The 18,584-nt window shown below is 44.6% G+C and overlaps 1 protein-coding gene across 2 annotated transcripts in view; it reads left to right on the top strand.

Moving 5' to 3' along the window:
* Window positions 1-760: 760 nt before the first annotated feature.
* DPY19L4 (dpy-19 like 4) overlaps window positions 761-18,584 on the top strand; it is an 86,375-nt gene continuing 68,551 nt past the window's right edge. For both annotated transcript variants that reach the window (XM_068237671.1, XM_068237672.1), the window contains exons 1-3: window positions 761-840; window positions 10,475-10,652; window positions 16,059-16,172. In XM_068237671.1, the coding sequence (XP_068093772.1) occupies window positions 10,640-10,652; window positions 16,059-16,172 (127 nt within the window). In that variant the 5' untranslated portion in view covers window positions 761-840; window positions 10,475-10,639. The remainder of the gene's footprint in view (window positions 841-10,474; window positions 10,653-16,058; window positions 16,173-18,584) is intronic.

Genomic DNA, 18,584 nt, shown 5'->3' on the forward strand with positions numbered 1-18,584 from the left:
ACTTGTGCCGCACATGGCTGGGAGACGTGCGGCGGCACTTCATCTGCAGGAACGCTGATGAATCCCATACGCAGTACCATGCACGGCTATGGGATTCACAGCCTCCTGTACGGAAACTGATGCCAATGTCGGCCGAATAGCTAAGGTAAGCGATTCGGCCCTGATGGCAATGTTGGCCGAATAGCTAAGGTAAGCTATTCGGCCGGCGCGCGCCATTGTGTCCTATTGCAGAGTTTCCCTGCAATTTGCCTGCAGGGAAACTGTGAATTCGGCCCAGTTTCCATGCTCTTTTTGCACCCCTCAAAGTATGTATCTGTGGGATAAACACACAGTCGTCTGACCACTATACATTTTGCTGTTGATAACTGTAGATTAGGTAGATCGTGATCTACTAGTAGATTGCGAAGGACCTCTTGGTAGATCCCGACCCACTGCTCCTAAAATTTTACATAGGTAGATCATTTTGACTTGCTAATTTTTCAAAGTAGCTCACAAGTCAAAAAAGTGTGGACATCTCTGCTGTAGTAGAAGAACACAAAAAAACTGTAATTAACAAACGTTATTCCTGTTTAACGTCCATTGGAATGGCTGGAATTCTATCAAGTAACAAAGAAAAGTAAAGTGAAACTGCACAGTGCACTGCACACAATGCTTTGCCATCCCCCACCTGGCAGCTCTGCGCTCCTCCTCTACGCCTCTCTGTCTGCTGCTCTTTTCAGAATGAACAGGCTGAGCTGCGGATAGGCGCTCGATTGGTGCGGCCTACTTCCTGTGTCGGCTGTGCTGTGAATGGCAGGCGGCGGCTGTGCAGACCAGGGACCTCGGCGAGACCTGCAGCTGGTAGGTGACGGACGGAGGGCGGCGGGGGTCATGCCACGTGCAGGGGGCATGCAGCGTAACCCCTTCCCTGCCAGGCTGCGGCTGATGCAGGGCAGGCGGGGGCACTGCGCCTCCTGAGATCCCCCTATGATGGCATCACTTCTCTCTCCTGTGACTTTGGTGCCAGTTCTCTCTGGTGGGGAATACTTTTTTTTTCATTACGTGCCACCAGGCAGACCAGGAGTCTCAGTATTGTTGCAGTATCAGTTTTGTATTATAGCTCCCAACTGTCCCTCTTTTGGAGGGACAGTCCCTCTTTGGGAGCCCTGTCCCTCTTTCCACCTCATTTGTCCCTCTTTTAGGACTTTGTCCCTCTTTCTATGTAAATATATATATTTCTCTACTAAAAAGTGTGTTTGATTCTAAACTTTATTCCCATCCTTTAAATTGATATATTATTAATTTTAAAATGTTAATATGAAGGAAAACGAACCAGGATAGAAAGGACCAGTGTGGTTTGAATTATAAAACCTATTTTTCTTATGAAATCTTTATGGTATGCGTGACTAGGGGTGTGATGGGGTCGTGATCAGGGGTGTGGTTTAAGTGTCCCTCTTTCTCATCTCACAAAGTTGGGAGGTATGTATATTGCATTTCTCCAACTCTCATAACTGGACCTGTGATCTCAGTCTGTCTGCCCTTGTTACTCTCAGTGTTATTAGCACCATGTTTACATGCATGAATAACCTGTTGTGCAAGTGTTTATTTTATTAGCATGCAACTCATAATCACAATGATCAAAATGCAGAGCTAATTTATTCTAATTAGAATGTAAAGATACAATCTAACATTTCCATTGACTCGTGCAAAGTCGACAACAGCATACATCCTTTTTCCCAGTACAGTAAAAACAAACCCCGTTATGCAGAACTCAGTTAACCAGAAATCTCAAGCACCATGAAAAAAAATGATGGCCTTACTAGATGTATATCTACTTTTACACATCTTTATATAGTAATAAACTCTGTTAGATTAAAGGAAATCCAAAGTCAATCAAAATAATATCAGTTGAACTTACCTGGGGCTTCTTGCAGCCCCTTGGAATCATCTTGTGCCCATGACGTTCGTCCGAGTCCCTCTGGCAACCAGTGGCGACCCCCGCATAAATGGCCAGTTGCTGCCAGTAAACGGCTACTGCGCAGGGGTAGCCCCGAGCACCCTGATCACGCTGCCGGGAGTGCTCTGCGCATGCCTAGTAGCAATTTGTGGATATTGCGCATGCATGGAAACGCTCCTGGCTGCGGTTGCGCAGTGGGGAGTTTTGTGGCCAGCCAGCTTTGCGGGGGTGGCCACTGCTTGCAAGGGGGACTTGGATGGATGTCGTAGGCACAGGATGACTCCAGGGGGCTGCAAGAAGCCAGAGGTTAGTTAAGCTGATTTTTTTTAGGTTGACTTTAAAGGGACCCTGAACAGTGAAAAAAAACCACATCTGGACTTACCTGAGGCTTTCTCCAACCCCCCACAGCCCGTGAGGTTTCCCGGCGTTATCTGGGTCCCATCCGTGTTCCTGCTGGTGGCCCCGTTAGGCTGGTGACTTTGGGCAAAGTCCTGCACGTGCACCTGGCTTGATCACGTGTGTGTTGCCATCAGCCTTTTGCCATGGGCAGTTCAGCCTTTTGAAAACTCTGAGGGCGTTCAGGGACCTCGCGGGCTTCAGGGGGTTGGAGGAAGCCCCAGTTAAGTCCAGACTTGTGGGGTTTTTTCACGGTTCAGGGTCCCTTTAAGTAACCCTTTAAGACTGTCCTTTGTCTTAATTTGTTTTTATTTACTGTATTTCAACATTTACAGCGTTTAGGATAAGTATACAGTGTGGGGTATAGTACTGATTTTTAGTTAGGCCAATTTTTAACATTGACTCTCAAGCAACCAGAAACTACACCACGCATCAGCCGATCCCCGTTAATGCTGGAAAATGAAGGTGTTTCTGTAGCTCATTAATGGTACAATTTTTTTCATTGGATGCATCTTTCGATGCACTTTATACGATCAGAAGATAATTCTCGAATATTCCCAAAAACAGGTCAATTAGGCCATTTTTCTCTATTCTGATACAATTGTAAAATCCAACTTTCGGATTAATGAAGTTTTCAGTTCCAATCGACCAAAGAATCGTTTCACATTGATTGTCACCAAACTGCGCTGTTTTTGGTACAATTCGAATGTAAATACTTCATCGAAAGATCGCATCTGATGAAAATAAAGGGGCACTACAGCGAAAAACTGTAAAATTTGTTATATATTTGCAAACATACAAATAAGAAGTATGTTTCTTCCAGAGTAAAGTGAGCCAAAAATTACTTTTCTCCTATAATGCTGTCACTTACAGTAGGCAGTAGAAATCTGACAGAAGTGACAGGTTTTGGACTAGTCCATCTCTTCATAGGGGATTCTCAGCCAGGCGTTTATTCTTTATAAAGATATTCTCTAAAAAGGATTTAAACAATGATGCTGGCCAGCTTCCCTGCTCCCTACACAGTTTTTTGGCAGTTGGACAGAGCAACTGCCATTCACTAAGTGCTTTTGAAAATAAATATATATCCCTGAGAAGCCCCTATAAAGAGATGAATAAACATACATATATCCAGGCACATCGCCTCTAGTTAGGACATTAAATAAATTATTAGGGAAAGGGAGGTGCTGAAGGGGGTGTGGCTAGAAACAGCAAAAATCAATTAACCCTTCGCACACTCACATGCAAATGTTCAAACAAATGCATTCACAGATTTACTCATCCAGGCACAACTGTTATCCCTACAGCTAAATTAAAAGCCAGGGTTTTAGTTCACAGAAGAATGCATTCTTATGCTTAGTCACCTATACTGCGTAGAAGTACCCAGGTAAACATAGGTGTCCTAACTCTGGCCCTGTAACATGCATAGTGCAGACATGCAAACACATTCATTGCATCAAACCTATCAATGGATTAGGAGCACACATCCTAACTTCCTCTCCTGGGAAAGACAGTGCATCTTACCAATCGCACAAGGGAGCTAATGTTATGTGTCCATGTGCACCATGCGCATACTCCTAACTAGAGGCGATGTGCCTGGATATATGTATGTTTATTCTTATCATTGACCCCTGTGGCTAGGGTCCAATTCGGTGCACTCCCCCTTCCCCTGTATGTTTGTCAGCATGCAGACAGCTTATGCTGGTGTATGCGCATGGTGCACATGGACACATAACATTAGCTCCCTTGTGCGATTGGTAAGATGCACTGTCTTTCCCAGGAGAGGAAGTTAGGATGTGTGCTCCTAATCCATTGATAGGTTTGATGCAATGAATGTGTTTGCATGTCTGCACTATGCATGTTACAGGGCCAGAGTTAGGACACCTATGTTTACCTGGGTACTTCCACGCAGTATAGGTGACTAAGCATAAGAATGCATTCTTCTGTGAACTAAAACCCTGGCTTTTAATTTAGCTGTAGGGATAACAGTTGTGCCTGGATGAGTAAATCTGTGAATGCATTTGTTTGAACATTTGCATGTGAGTGTGCGAAGGGTTAGTTGATTTTTCCTATAAAGAGATGGACTAGTCCAAAACTTGTCACTTTTGTCCGATTTCTACAACCTACTGGAAGTGACAGCAACATAGGAGAAAGGTAATTTATAGCTCATTTTACTCTGGAAAAAAATGTACTTCTTATTTGTATATGTTTGCACATATTTTAAATTTTACAGTTTTTCGCTGTAGTGCCCCTTTAAGCTAGGCACACCGATATAGATTTCTCATCAATCCCTTTTGTTCCCTTTGGAATTTCCCATGGTTCTCGTTTCCGCAAAGAACTACACACTGTTGGGGCCGAATAGCGTGTGTGTTTGGTTGTTTTCTTTACGTTTAAATATCCCTTTATTATGCGGTTCATTATCTTTTAGAACTGAGAGAAAGTTTTGAGTTTAGGTCTACTTTAAAGAAAAACATTTCTTCATTACATTTCCTTCACTTTACTAACAATAAGCAGTAACTTCTGATTAAGAAATCAACTGAAAATCTGATTAACATGGCACAAATTCGGTACAAAACTTTGTAGCAATCCAATTTCCATCTACTCTTATCATATTTCAGCAGAATTCAGATCCAAATCAGAAGGTACAGCTTGAGGCACTGTTTAGTGTTTCCTGTTTGGTAGGCACTGGAAAGTATCAGTCAGCAGATATTATGTACTGTTTTGAAAGAAATATAGATGCTATCGTTGCTGATGTAATTACTGTACCCAGAGCTGGTGTCCTTACTAGATCTGTTTGTGTTGTAGATGAGGAAATCAGTATGACTGGCAGTTAGGCAGTTTAAGTTTCTTTCAGAACACAATTGGTAATGGATGCCTTGTACTGGGTCACTGTGTTTCTACGTAGTTATACTCTATTGAACTCCAGCAAATCCCATAGTTAGATAAGAACCCAACTGTGGCCTTAAAGCGGATCCGAGATGAAAAACGAACTATCACAAGTAACTTGTCTATATATCTTATCTAAAGTTTAGATAGTTTACACAGGAAATCTAGCTGCAAACAGCTTTAATAGAAAATCATTATTTCTTCCTGTGATACAATGATAGCAACCATTTTGTTTGTAAACATTAAACAGAGGCAGGCTTATCTGTATGTTGAGCACTCAGCCTGTGATAAAAACCTAATCCCCCCCCTCCTCCCCTCTGCCTCTGAAATCAATGGCTAGTAACACCTCCTCCTCCTCCTACCCAGACTGAGCTCCCATGAGCCCTTGCTACTGCCAAGGCTCTCTGAAAATCTGTGGGCGTGGTTTATTTAGTTTATAGGGAATTAGCGTATTTAAACAAAAACAAAAGAGTATTTGGCTTGATGAATACCCTATAAACAATAGGAAAGAAACACAATTATGCAATGAGTAAAAGTTCACCTCGGATCCACTTTAACTACCAAACTACTCTCCCTCTCCATGTGGAGTTGCCAGGCCTTGATGTTAGTGAGGCCTCACCAGGGAACTAGATGAAGCCGTGGCTAGTCAATCCAAGAAAGTTGGCCAGACAATATGACTTGTACCTGAAATTTCAGCATTATTGTGCAGGCCAAGGCTGTGGAGTCAGTCAAAGCAACTTTGGTACCTGGAGATGGTGGTTTCATAAACAAAGGAGTCGGGGTCTGTTGATTTTTGTACCATCTCCACAGCCCTGGTGCAGGCCAAATACATTTTAATAGCACAAATATGGAATTTCAAGAAACAGGACTTAAGAACACCCAGCATCCAGGGTAAAAAAACACCCCAATGGCTACTGTACTGGCCACCAAACTGCCATTCTTCAGAGAGATAGGAGTAGCGGGGCCACCACCATGCTACAGAAAGACTGGGTGACTGAGAGACTGGTATGAGGTGTAGGATGGCCACCATGCCAAGAGAGGCTGGAGGATGTGTGAGCTGGCTGGAGAGACGATTATTATTATTATTATTACTATTTTTTATTTATAAAGAGCCAACATATTCCGTGACCCTGTACTTATTAAGAAAACAAACAAGGGGTACATAATGATACAGACAATGGTATACATAAAATATGGACACTGATACAAAATACAGAACTGCTGATTATTACAATGACAGCTGTAACATGATGAATAATATGTATAAGAGTGCAAGCTATTAAAGAGGATCTGTAACGTCAAAACGTCCCCTGGGGGGTACTCACCTCGGGTGGGGGAAGCCTCCGGATCCTAATGAGGCTTCCCACGCCGTCCTCCGTCCCTCAGGGGTCTCGCTGCAGCCCTCTGTGAAAGATGACGTCAATATTTACCTTCCCGGCTCCTGCGCAGGCGCTCTGACGGCTGTCGGCTCCGAACTACACGGAAATACCCGCTCGCCGTCTGGTCTGCTCTACTGCGCAGGCGCAAGTTTCCGGCGCCTGAGCAGTAGAGCGGACCCGACTGAGATCAGGTATTTCCGTGTAGTTCGGAGCCGAAAGCAGCCACAGCGCCCCCGCTGGAGCCAGCAAAGGTAAATATTGGACTGACAGTCGGGTCTGTCGCCGGCTGTTCGGAGGGCTGCAGCGAGACCCCCGTGGGACAGAGGACGGCGTGGGAAGCCTCATTAGGATCCGGAGGCTTCCCCCACCCGAGGTGAGTACCCCCCAGGGGATCTTTTTGAGGTTACAGGGTCTCTTTAAAAATAAAATTCCAAGACACAAAAGGGTAAGAGAGCCCTGCCCTTGAGAGCTTACAATCTAAAGGAATAGGGAAGGGGGATCAAGAGGTGGGTAAGTATACAGTATACATATAGGCAGTGCATGTTTATGTTATTTAATAAGGAGTAAAACTAGATGTGATTATGCAAATAATTAGAAGTTGATGCTGGTTTATGCTAATTCTTTTATGTAAATTTGTGCAGCTTGAAAATGGACTTGTCAAGTTTGAAGTCAACTGGTCCATTTTCAAGCTGTATACATATGCAGACAATATTTGAATAATCCTGCATCAACTTAGCATTGTTTGCATCTCCTTGACCATCCCCACTGGTCACCAAGGCGTTTGGAGGTTTTGGTGACCACAACGCTACTTTCAAACTGGATGAGTTTAAAGGTGTGTACACACGCACTACGGAAGCCAACGACTGGTCCGTCAGACCCTCCTGCTGGGCGGACTTTCAGCAGACAGTAGTGTGTGTGTACCCAAGTTGTGTTGAGCTCAGAGAAGCTCTTTTACATAGATAACTGAAGTTTTTTAACTCTTCCTGTACAGGAAAACAATATGAGACTCATATCTTTGCTACTAATGTTCTATTTCTTATCTGTTCTACACATACAATTCATTCTCACATAAGTATTTTTCGCTTCAGTTTTGCATTAAAGGGGAACTGAATTGAGAAGAATATGGAGGCTGCCATATTTATTTCCTTTGAAACAATACACATTGCCTGGCAGCCCTGCTGATCTATCTGGCTGCAGTAGTGTCTGAATCACACCAGAAGCAAGCATGCAGCTGATCTTGTCAGATCTGACAATAATGTCAAACACCTGATCTGCTGCAGGCTTGTTTAGGGTCATTGGCTAAAAGTATTAGAGGCAGAGGAGCAGCAAGACAGCCAGGCAATGTGCATTGTTAAAAAGGAAATAAATATCGCGTAGTGGTTAGCGTTCTCGCCTTGCAGCGCTGGGTTTCCGTTTCGAATCCCAGCCAGGTCAACATCTGCAAGGACTTTGTATGTCCTCCCCGTGTCTGCGTGGGTTTCCTCCAGGCACTCCAGTTTCCTCCCACATGCCAAAAACATACAGATAAGTTAATTGGCTTCCCCCTAAATTGGCCCTAGACTACAAAACATACACTACACGATACATTCATAGACATAGGACTCTGGTAGGGATTAGATTGTATGCTCCTCTGAGGGACAGTTAGTGATAAGACTATATACTCTGTACAGCGCTGCAGAAGATGTCAGCGCTATATGAATACTAAATAATAATAATAATCCCTCTTGCTTTAGTTGCCCTTTAAGCACTCCATTGCTGTGCTTGTGGAGACTTCCCTTACTCACCTTGTAAGCACAATCAACTTGTTGGAAGGACTTCAATGGACATTGAGTCATGCTTGCTGTCTGTGTCCAATCCATCTTCTCTTATACTAGGTACACACCATACAATTTTCTGGCAGATTTATCTGCCAGATCGTTATTTTTCCAACATGTCCGATCTGAATTTGATCGATTTTTCTGTTCACTTCTATGGAAATCAATCGGAAAATCAATCAAAATTCAAATTGGATATGTTGGAAAAAATTGATCTGGCAGGTAAATCTGCCAGAAAATTGTATGGTGTGTACCTAGGATCAGGGCTGTGGAGTCGGTACAAAAATCCACCGACCTCGACTCCGACTACTCTAATTTGCATATTACAATCTTGTTGATTGACAGTATGTAACATGAAATTCATCTATTAACTGCCAACACTTAGGAATTTTAAAAGACAACTGAAGTGAGAAGGATATGTGGACTGCCATATTTATTACCTTTAGTCATAGACTAAAACTAGTCCTTGGTAAGAGTACTTGTAAAAGGTACAGACCGGAACAAAGAACATCTATCAGGCCATAGGCAGTGTAACTGTGCGTACATGTAAGAGTGATGTGCAGGTACTCTGCAGGGGAATAAGGAGATTCTTCCTCTATTACACATTCTTCATGCACAATCTGACCATGGATCAGGCCCTAGGCAATGTAACTGTGGGTACATGTAAGAGTGATGTGCAGGTACTCTGCAGGGGAATAAGGAGATTCTTCCTCTATTACACATTCTTCATGCACAATCTGAACCAGGTTTATGGGTGACAGACAACACCTCTCTGTTCAATGTGCACAACATTCTCAGTGGATTCCCTGCAGCTCTGTGGAGAGTGCATATGTAGAGTATAGTACTACTGTGTAACAAAGTAAACCTGAGACAGATTAAATTAAAGTTTTATAAATACCTGGGGCTTCCTCCAGCCCCCCTCAGGCTAATCAGTCCCTCGCTGTCCTCCGCCACCTGGATCTTCTGCAAGTGGTCCAGGTACTTGAGCCAGTCGGGCGTAGTGCGCATGCACACACTCCGCCGCTGGGAGCGTACTACACCTGCGTAGCACTATTGCGCAGGTGCAGAAAGCTCCTGGCTGTGAGAGCGGCACGTGGCTGGACTGCGCTGACTGGCTGAATTACCGGGACTCATAGCAGAAGATCCAGGTGGTGGAGGAGGACAGAGATTGACTGGCCTGAAGGAGGCTGGAGGAAGCCCCAGGTATGTATAAAACTTTTCTTTTCATCCATCTCAGTTACCCTTTAATTTGTAGTTGCCAAACCAAATTTTAACAACCTATCAAATTATTTGATTTCATCAGCAAAGGGAGTGCATACATTTGCATAAACCAGCATCAACGCAGAATTATTTCCATCTCATTGACCATCTCTATTAGTGACACGGCTACACATCAGACTTTATACTTACAGCATAGATGTTATTTAGTATATATAAGAGATTCCTGTGTACACATATATACTGTACAGTCACAATCAGATATGTATATCTGACTTTAAAAATACGGGGACTGCTTTATTGAAGCAGCACAAGTAACTCATTTTGATTGGTTTATTTCATTTTTGTGGGCTAAGCACAGCTATTACTGTATATATAAATTATTTATGATGACTATTATCTGAGAAATAGAAAATGTTATCATATTTTCTATTTTAATTACAGTTTAAATTCATTAGGAGTCGGAGTCGGTGCATTTTTTTTCCGACTCCAGGCACCCAAAATTACTCCGACTCCACAGCCCTGCCTAGCATTACAGAAATCTGCTTGTTTATGATTAATGAATGCGTATAGCTTGCTGGCGAGGTCAGAAGTGTCATTAATTCAGAAAACATTCTGTTCACATTTACAAAACTCACATCTCTGATGTAGATTTGACCAATTACCTAAGCTGTTTTCTTTCATCACTGTAACAAAAGTGCTGAAATGTTTGTCAGGAGACAGACTACTTCACAAAAAACTTTATTAGCAAAATTGTATCTATTTAGGAGCCCCTGTGACTATTCGATACATTTTGGAATGCACATATATAACTTTATTTTTTTTGTGTACGAATTCTGTTGCTTTAGGTCTGCAAGGGCTGCAAGTGATACCAAGGACAGCGCGGTGCCCGGAAACCACAGTCTCTTCATGTTGTGAGTGCGCCATCCACGAATGGTTCTGTTCATCGTCCATTTCTCTTCATAACACATCGTAGACTGACAGCCCTGCAAGCACATTCCAGACTTTTCCAAATGGAAGCTGAAGGTAATACCGAGATGTTTAAGATGGCCACTAACGGTCCAATTTCTAGCTAAAAATTGTTTGAGCGATCAGAAATTCTTATCGGATTGGTTGTAAATAATCCCTGTTGATGGGCACAATCAATTACAGACGATTATAAAATCAGTCGTCCGATTGGATTTTCGTCGAACCAAAATTTGAATTTTCTTGTTGGTTGTGATGGATAGGAAGCAAAGATTGGTTCGTTGATGGTGTAGTGAACGATTTCACTTCCGATCAGAATTTCTGATTGCTTGAACGATTTTTCTCTAGAAATTGGACCATTAGCGGCCAACTTTAGTTCTCTTTGCAGAACTAGTATTGTCATAATCCAGACCCGAGCATTGTGAACTATCTGGCAGCTTTATGTGGAGTTGAGATTTTTATATCCCAAAGAAAAAAGACTGCTAATCTATGCTAGTTACACCATTAGTAGGGATTTTTTTTTTTTTAAAGTTTTGTTGGATGTTCTACCTGACAGACTGCATTCATGATTTGATTGCATATTTATGACAACTAGCTACCTGATTTGTGCTATTTAGTGACACTTAACCACTTGAGGACCGCGGTGTGAAACCCCCCTAAAGACCAGGCCATTTTTTACTAAAAGGGCCACTGCAGCTTTAAGGCCTAGCTGCAGGGCCGTTGAACACAGCACACAAATGATTCCCCCCTCCCTTTTCTCCCCACCAACAGAGCTATCTGTTGGTGGGGTCTGATCGCTCCCTCAATTTTTTTTTTTTTTTTTTTTTACAAATATTTATCTTCGCAGTGCTGTACTGTCCTGTTAGACAGCGGTTTCACCGTCTAACAGTCTCCGAGCGGCGATCGCCACTGGGAGACTGAAGGCAGAGCGCGTTCCAAGCAAAGATGCTCTTCTGCTAATCGGCATGGAGCGGTCCTGGGGCTGCTGCCGCGTTCAGGCCAATTGGCGTGGAGCGGTCGGCAAGAAGTTAAACCAAACCTGAAGCGAAAATAAACTTATGAGATAATGATTTTGTATGTGTAGCACAGCTAAGAAATGGAACATTAGTAGCAAAGAACAGAGTTTCATATTGTTTCCAGTGCAGGAGGAGTTAACAACTGAAGTTTCTTATCTATGCAAAAGCTTCTCTGAGCTCTCGACCCAAAACAACAAAGAACAGTGAGAGACAGGCTGAGATAAGGTTTTACTGCAGGAAAGATCAAAGGGTCATCGGCTCTGTTCTTTTATATACCGTATTTCGCGCCGTATAAGACGCTCCGGAATATAAGACGCACCCAGGTTTAGAGGGCAAAAACCAGAGAAAAAAAATATATATACTAAACCTGGTGCGTCCATATTCCAGGAGCGTCTTGTACATGTTACCCCTCAAATGTTGTCCTCCTGTGTCCCATTGTCTCCCCAGTGTCCCCAATACCTGCCCCATGTGTCCTCTGTGTCCCCCATGTGTCCTCTGTGTCCCTAAAGCCTGCCCCATGTGCCTGTGTCCCCATGTGTCCTCTGTGTCACCTATGCATGCCTCATGTGTCCCTCATGCCTGCCCCATGTGTCCTCTGTGTCCCCCATGTGTCCTCTGTGTCCCCCATGTGTCCTCTGTGTCCCCCATGTGTCCTCTGTGTCCCCCATGCCTGCTGTATCCTCTGTGTCCCTCATGTGGCTGCACCTGACTTATGCCTCTGCCCTCTCCCCCATGCCTGTTATGTGTCCGGCTGAGTGTGTTACATGCCCCCTCCCGCTGTGTTCCTTATCGCTGCGTGCCCCCACGAGTGTCTAATATGCCCGCTCCCCCGCCTGCCTTATCTCCCTCCCCCATGTCTTGGCTGGCCCCCCCGGGTGTTAATCTGCAGCGGGCTTACCTCTCCACCATGCCCGCGAGGATTGGAGACCTTCTTCACAGCCGCGCATCTCGCTCTAGTGATCGGCATGTGGTGATTGCGTCATTATCACATGCCGATCACTAGAGCGAGATGCGCGGCTGTGAAGGAAGTCTCCAATCCTCGCGGGCATGGCGGAGAGGTAAGCCCGCTGCAGATTAACACCCGGGGGGGCCAGCAACCACATGGGGGAGGGAGATAAGGCAGGCGGGGGAGCGGGCATATTAGACACTCGCGGGGGCACGCAGCGATAAGGAACACAGCGGGAGGGGGCATGTAACACACTCAGCCGGACACATTACAGGCATGGGGAGCAGGCAGATGCATACGTCGGGTGCAGCCACACAAGCAGGGAATTCCCGACATGGCGGCGGGTCGCGGTCCGTATCGGCGGGCGTTTCTAAGTCGGGAATTCCCTGCCTTTGCCGTATAAGACGCAGGGACTTTTTCCCCCTATTTTTTGGGGAGAAAAAGTGCGTCTTATACGGCGAAAAATACGGTAGTTTAAAATACAGAGTGTGGTTTGTTAACTGCAAATATGACAGAATGCATCGTTATAAAAAAAATGTATAACTGAAAATAAAAAAAGATTTTCTTTGCTACTAACGTTTATTAATTGTCTGTACTACACATATATCATGAGGTTTTTTACTCAGGTTTACCTGAGCTTGAATACTTGGTTTGTGTCATCTGGTGATACTCAAATGAATCATTTGTTTTGTAGTATTGTGTGCTAGTTTTTTTGTATATATTCTGCATAAATAATGTGGAAGTGTGTGTATTCCTCTGTGTTGAATAGAAAGCCATCTCTGTGGTATGTTTATGGAGTAAAGCCAAAAGAAATGTTTAGCAGATGCTCCAAGGGCTACTCAGCGGTACACAAAGTATCCATATGCTGGTATGCTTGCAGCTGAGCTTCCTGTCACTGAACTATCTTTTCTGCTGCGGTGACAGTTCCCTTGGAGCTCAGGGCAGCCTGGCCCATGGCTCTTTACAGCAGTCCTCAGCTCCCCTAGATTCTGTAGTCTACAGTAGATTAAACTTTGCTCAAATAGCCCAATGATAGTCTGAGTACCGTATATTCCGGTGTATAGGACGACTGAGTGTATAAGACGACTGAGTGTATAAGACGACCCCCCATATTATTCCAATTAAAATATAGAGTTTGGGATATACTCGCCATATAAGACTACCCCACTTCCAACACACACCAAATAAAAAATAAAAAAATTCATACACTGGTGCTATGTATGAACAGATACTGGTGCTGTACTGTATGTAGTACCCAGTATATAACAGTATACAGGTAATTGACTGGTTGGATTGGTCAGCTCTCCCTAAGTGGATTGGTCAGCTCTCCCTGTCTCCCTGTTTATCAGAGCAGTATGGAAAAATAGATCACGCTGTGCCTATAAAACACGCCTCTTTCACCCTTCTGTCCCACCCTTGTATCCTATTTACCTCCTTCTCTGCCTCTCAGATCTTACACATGTGTGCCGCTTCACTACAGTCCTCAGCAGCGACACCTGAGAGCCGGTAACAGGATATGGGGTATCACCCGGCATCAATGACACCCGGCGTATAAGATGACCCCTGACTTTTCAGAAGATTTTCAAGGTTTAAAAAGTAGTCTTATACGCCAGAATATATAGTAGATCTGGCAGATCATACTCAGGTTTCTCATGCAAAGGTAGGCAGAAAGAGGAAATCTAGTGAATAGAACTTAAAGTGGAATTGATGAGTATTTTAAAACAAACTATTTCACTTACCTGGAGCTTCTTAAGGTAAGGTAAGTGAAACCGTTTGTTTTAAAATACTCTTCAGTTCCGCTTTAATGACTACATTTTTTTTGTTTTTTGTTTTTTACAATATTTATTTATTTATAAATTGCTAGTGTACCTAAGCCCGTGATACCGCCGCCACATGTTAGTGCGCAAGCGCGCACCCGTCTGCCGCACACACGCCTGCCCTGCTCCATGGTCCGTCCTCCTGTCCCAGCGGATGACTATACTACACTCATGCGCAGTACAAAAAAACCACGGACACGCAGACAGGGAAAGAGGATGACGCAGGGACAGTTAGGTTTTATTATAAAGGATTTTACCCATTGTAAAATCTTGCCACACCCTGATTTGCATGCTTAAAGGGGAACTGAAGAGAGAGGTATATGGAGGCTGCCATGTTTATTTCCTTTTAAGCAATACCAGTTGCCTGGCAGCCCTGCTGATCCTCTGCTTCTAATACTATTAGCCATAGCCCCTGAACAAGCATGCAGCAGTTCAGGTGTTTCAGACTTTAAAGGGAAGGTTCAGGGTGGCTCTTAAAAAAATAAAAATGCCCATCAACTTACCTGGGGCTTCCTCCAGCCGTGGGCAGCCAGGACGTGCCCTCGGCGCCGCTCCGCAGGCTCCCGGTCCCCTCCGGTGGCCGACCCGACCTGGCCAGGCCGGCTGCCAGGTCGGGCTCTTCTGCGTTTCAAAATGCGCCTCACGGGGGCGCGCTGACGTCATCGGACGTCCTCCGGGCTGTACTGCGCCTGCAGCCGGCCTGGCCAGGTCGGGTCGGCCACCGGAGGGGACCGGGAGCCTGCGGAGCGGCGCCGAGGGCACGTCCTGGCTGCCCACGGCTGGAGGAAGCCCCAGGTAAGTGGATAGGCATTTTTATTTTTTTAAGAGCCACCCTGAACCTTCCCTTTAAAGTCAGATCTGACAAGACTAGCTGCATGCTTGTTTCTGGTGTTATTCATATACTACTGCAGAGAAATAGACCAGCAGGGTTGCCAGGCAACTGGTATTGATTAAAAGAAAATAAATATGGCAGCCTCCGTATACCTCTTACTTCAGTTCCCCTTTAAATGTATCAGATGCCGGTATCTTTACTGTTGGCATGGAGAATCATGTTGGGAATTATTTTCACACAGCACATGATCTTCCAGAGTGCTGTGTGACATCATAGCCTATGCTGAACTTCACTGGGAGGTCAGTGTTACTTACTAATATACGGATTGCCCAGGAAGCTCACTGTGAACCAGAACTCCTAGGATTGTGTAAGGCGCTAAAAAGGACCAAAAAGCCATCTTACTAAAATGCTATGCAAAGCAGAGGTTTGCCATAAACAGAAGGTATTTGTGATTATTCAGGTTGGAGTGAGCAAATGATGTCTCCCACAATGCATCACTGCTGAATATGCAAATCGTCCCATCCAGCAGTTCTGAAAGTGTGTTTAGCTTTCAGGGACACTTTGCATATTCAGCAGTGATGCATTGTGGGAGACCTCATTTGCGCACTCCAACTTGAATAATCGCAAATGCCTTCTTTAAGAAGGCAAACGTCTATTTTTCATACTAATATACAGCAATATTTGCCATAGATATAAAACATTTTTGATGCTAAAACCAGGAGAAGGTAAAAACGAGTATCCTGAATACTATATGTTATTACACTTTCTTTTGAAAGGATAAGAAAACCTGACCATTCATTTTTGTTTGAAGTAATTTGTATGTATAATTTTTATCTATTATTTTTAATATTTAAGGTCCACCAGAGGAAGAGCTGAGGCAAAGAAGCAAGACTTCATCATTCGAGAAAAAAGATAGTAAACCGTCTGAAAAGCCAAAGGCGAGGCAAAGAGTGGGGAAATCTGCAAAATGTAAGAGGTTTACAAGCAAGGACTATCAAACTTCATAGATAATTTTAAATTCAAGATGACATCATATCCAGAACATTTTTAGTGTGTGATGTGGATAAGGTTTAGGGCCAATTTAAATGGAACCTAAAGGTGCGTACACACATGCGACTATAGTCGTTTGAAACTATCATTCCCCGATCATTTCAGACGACGATCGTTTGAAAAAAACAGCCAACGACCATGAAGTCTAACGACGGACGAGCTAGATCGTTCAAAACGAATGATCTAGTTTGGCGGATTTTTCCCAACGTCGATCGTTTGCAAAAGTAGTACATCATTGGAAACAATCGTTCGTACTAGGCTTGACATGCGCATTTCACTATTTCTCCATGGAACTTTTCATTTTTATGCGCAGGCGCAATAGTTACTTCTACCTGATGTAACGTTCCTTCTAACGATCAGATCGTTACACACCTTTTAAAACTAACTTTACTTAGGTCGTTCTTTCATCAATTAAAAGTTCGTTCGTCGTTGACAACGAACGATCGTTGTCGCATGTGTGTACGTAGCTTAAGACGAGAAGTGTCTCGGATTCCATTCTTACGTGAGGCTTCCTTAAAGTGTACCAGAGCCATTTTAAATGAAAAGGTTTTTTTTGTTTGTTTTTTGTTTGTTTTTTTACATACCTGGGGCTTCCTCCAGCCTCGTGCTTGGACTGCTCCCATGCTGCTGTCCTCAGTCTTCTCCCTCTTTGGTTCCTGGGTCCCGCAACTTTAGCCAGTCTGCGCAAGAGAAGTGCGCCCTCTACGTATCTCTCCGGCTGGCTGAGACTGGAGGGAGTTACGGGACTCAGCACTGAAGAGGGAGACTGCTGCGTGGGAGCGATCCAAGAGCATGGGGTTGGAGGAAGCCCCAGGTATGATAAACTTTTCATTTTCAAAAATGTTAGTTTAAAATGGCTCTGGTACACTTTAAGCCCACTTAAGGCTGCTTGTCCCCACCATCTCCCCAAGTGGCTCCGGGCACCGGCAATTGAAAGCCTGGCCAAATCGCACTTTGGCGTGTGTGCACGGCCCGGCCATGTGTGCTCCTATCCCTAGGAGCGTTCTGCTCCTGCTCAGTACTACTGCGCAGGCGCAGATTGTTCCAGGGACGGGAAAGGTCATGGCCGGGCCGTGCTCATGCGACTCGGCCAGGCTTTCGGGCAGAATTGCTGGGGACCTGAGCCACTCGGAGAGACTGCGATTGACGAGCGGCCTTAAGGGGGCTTAAGGAAGGCCCAGGTAAGTATGTTACCTGAGACGATTCTTGTCTCAGGTACACTTTAAGGTGTACCTGAAGTGACCCTAAAAAAATAAAATCAGATACTTGCCTAAGGAGAGTGAGGCCTCTGGATCCTGCAGAGGCTTCCCATGTCCTCCTGGCCCCCACCATTGCCATGCGGGGACCACCGAAACCTACCCAACAAGAGCCATTACATGCAGGCACAGTACAGCTGCGCTTGTTCCTGAAGAGAAGCGACCATAAAGGGAGTCCCGGGCAGCAGTGGTGTCCTGCAGGAAATTCTTCAAACATCTTCTTAGGGAAGGGATTTCATTGTTTTTTAGGGTCACCTCAGATTCTCTTGAAAGGTTTTTGTTTTGTTTTTTTTGTCTGTGTAGATTTCTTTCACTTCCTGTTCCTATTACAAAAAGTGAAATGCATCTCCAAAATTTGAAATTGGAGTTTTGGGTGAATATTCAATTGGGGCTCAGCTTATTGCTGCTTTATAATTATGCATTTTGTTGCTGGGGGGCATAGGGCCGATGGAGCGGCATGGGAGTGAGGTCACATGGGAGCAGGGTAAGCAAGGAGAACCATGCTCTCTGGACTGAGGGGTCACTATCGGCCATTTCGGCCAAGTTTCATCTGCCGTGCGTTCGGAGCTTTATAGTGATGGTGATAGTTATGGCAATCTTTAAAAATCATCGGCACTTTTAATAATATAATGGTCGGAAAAGTGATGCTATTTATGTAGAAATCTCTGGAGATCGGGCTGATTGCCACCTTTTATAAACATGCCCATTCACCCCATTAGCGTCATGAAGGATTAGTTGTCCTTTAAAGAGACACTGAAGCCAGTTTAAAACGCCGCTATCCCGCAGCAGAACGAGGGGTCTTTACCCCCCAAATCCCCGGGTGCACACTGCAGGGAGCGCTTCCGTGAGAGGCAGAGCTTTCAGCTGAAGCTCTGCCTCTACACGCGTCTATCAGCGCTGATCGCCGCCTCTCCCTGCCCCTCTCAGTCTTCCTTCACTGAGAGGGGCAGGGGAGAGGCGGAGATCTGCGGCTGATTGACACGCATGGAGGCAGAGCTGCAGCCGAAAGCTCTGCCTCCATGAGCCGCAAAATCCACGACCAAGAAAGTCGTGGATTTTGCACAGGGGATTTTGG

This window comes from Hyperolius riggenbachi, chromosome 5, assembly GCF_040937935.1.
Source record: "Hyperolius riggenbachi isolate aHypRig1 chromosome 5, aHypRig1.pri, whole genome shotgun sequence".
In the NCBI taxonomy this organism is placed as follows: Eukaryota; Metazoa; Chordata; class Amphibia; order Anura; family Hyperoliidae; genus Hyperolius; species Hyperolius riggenbachi.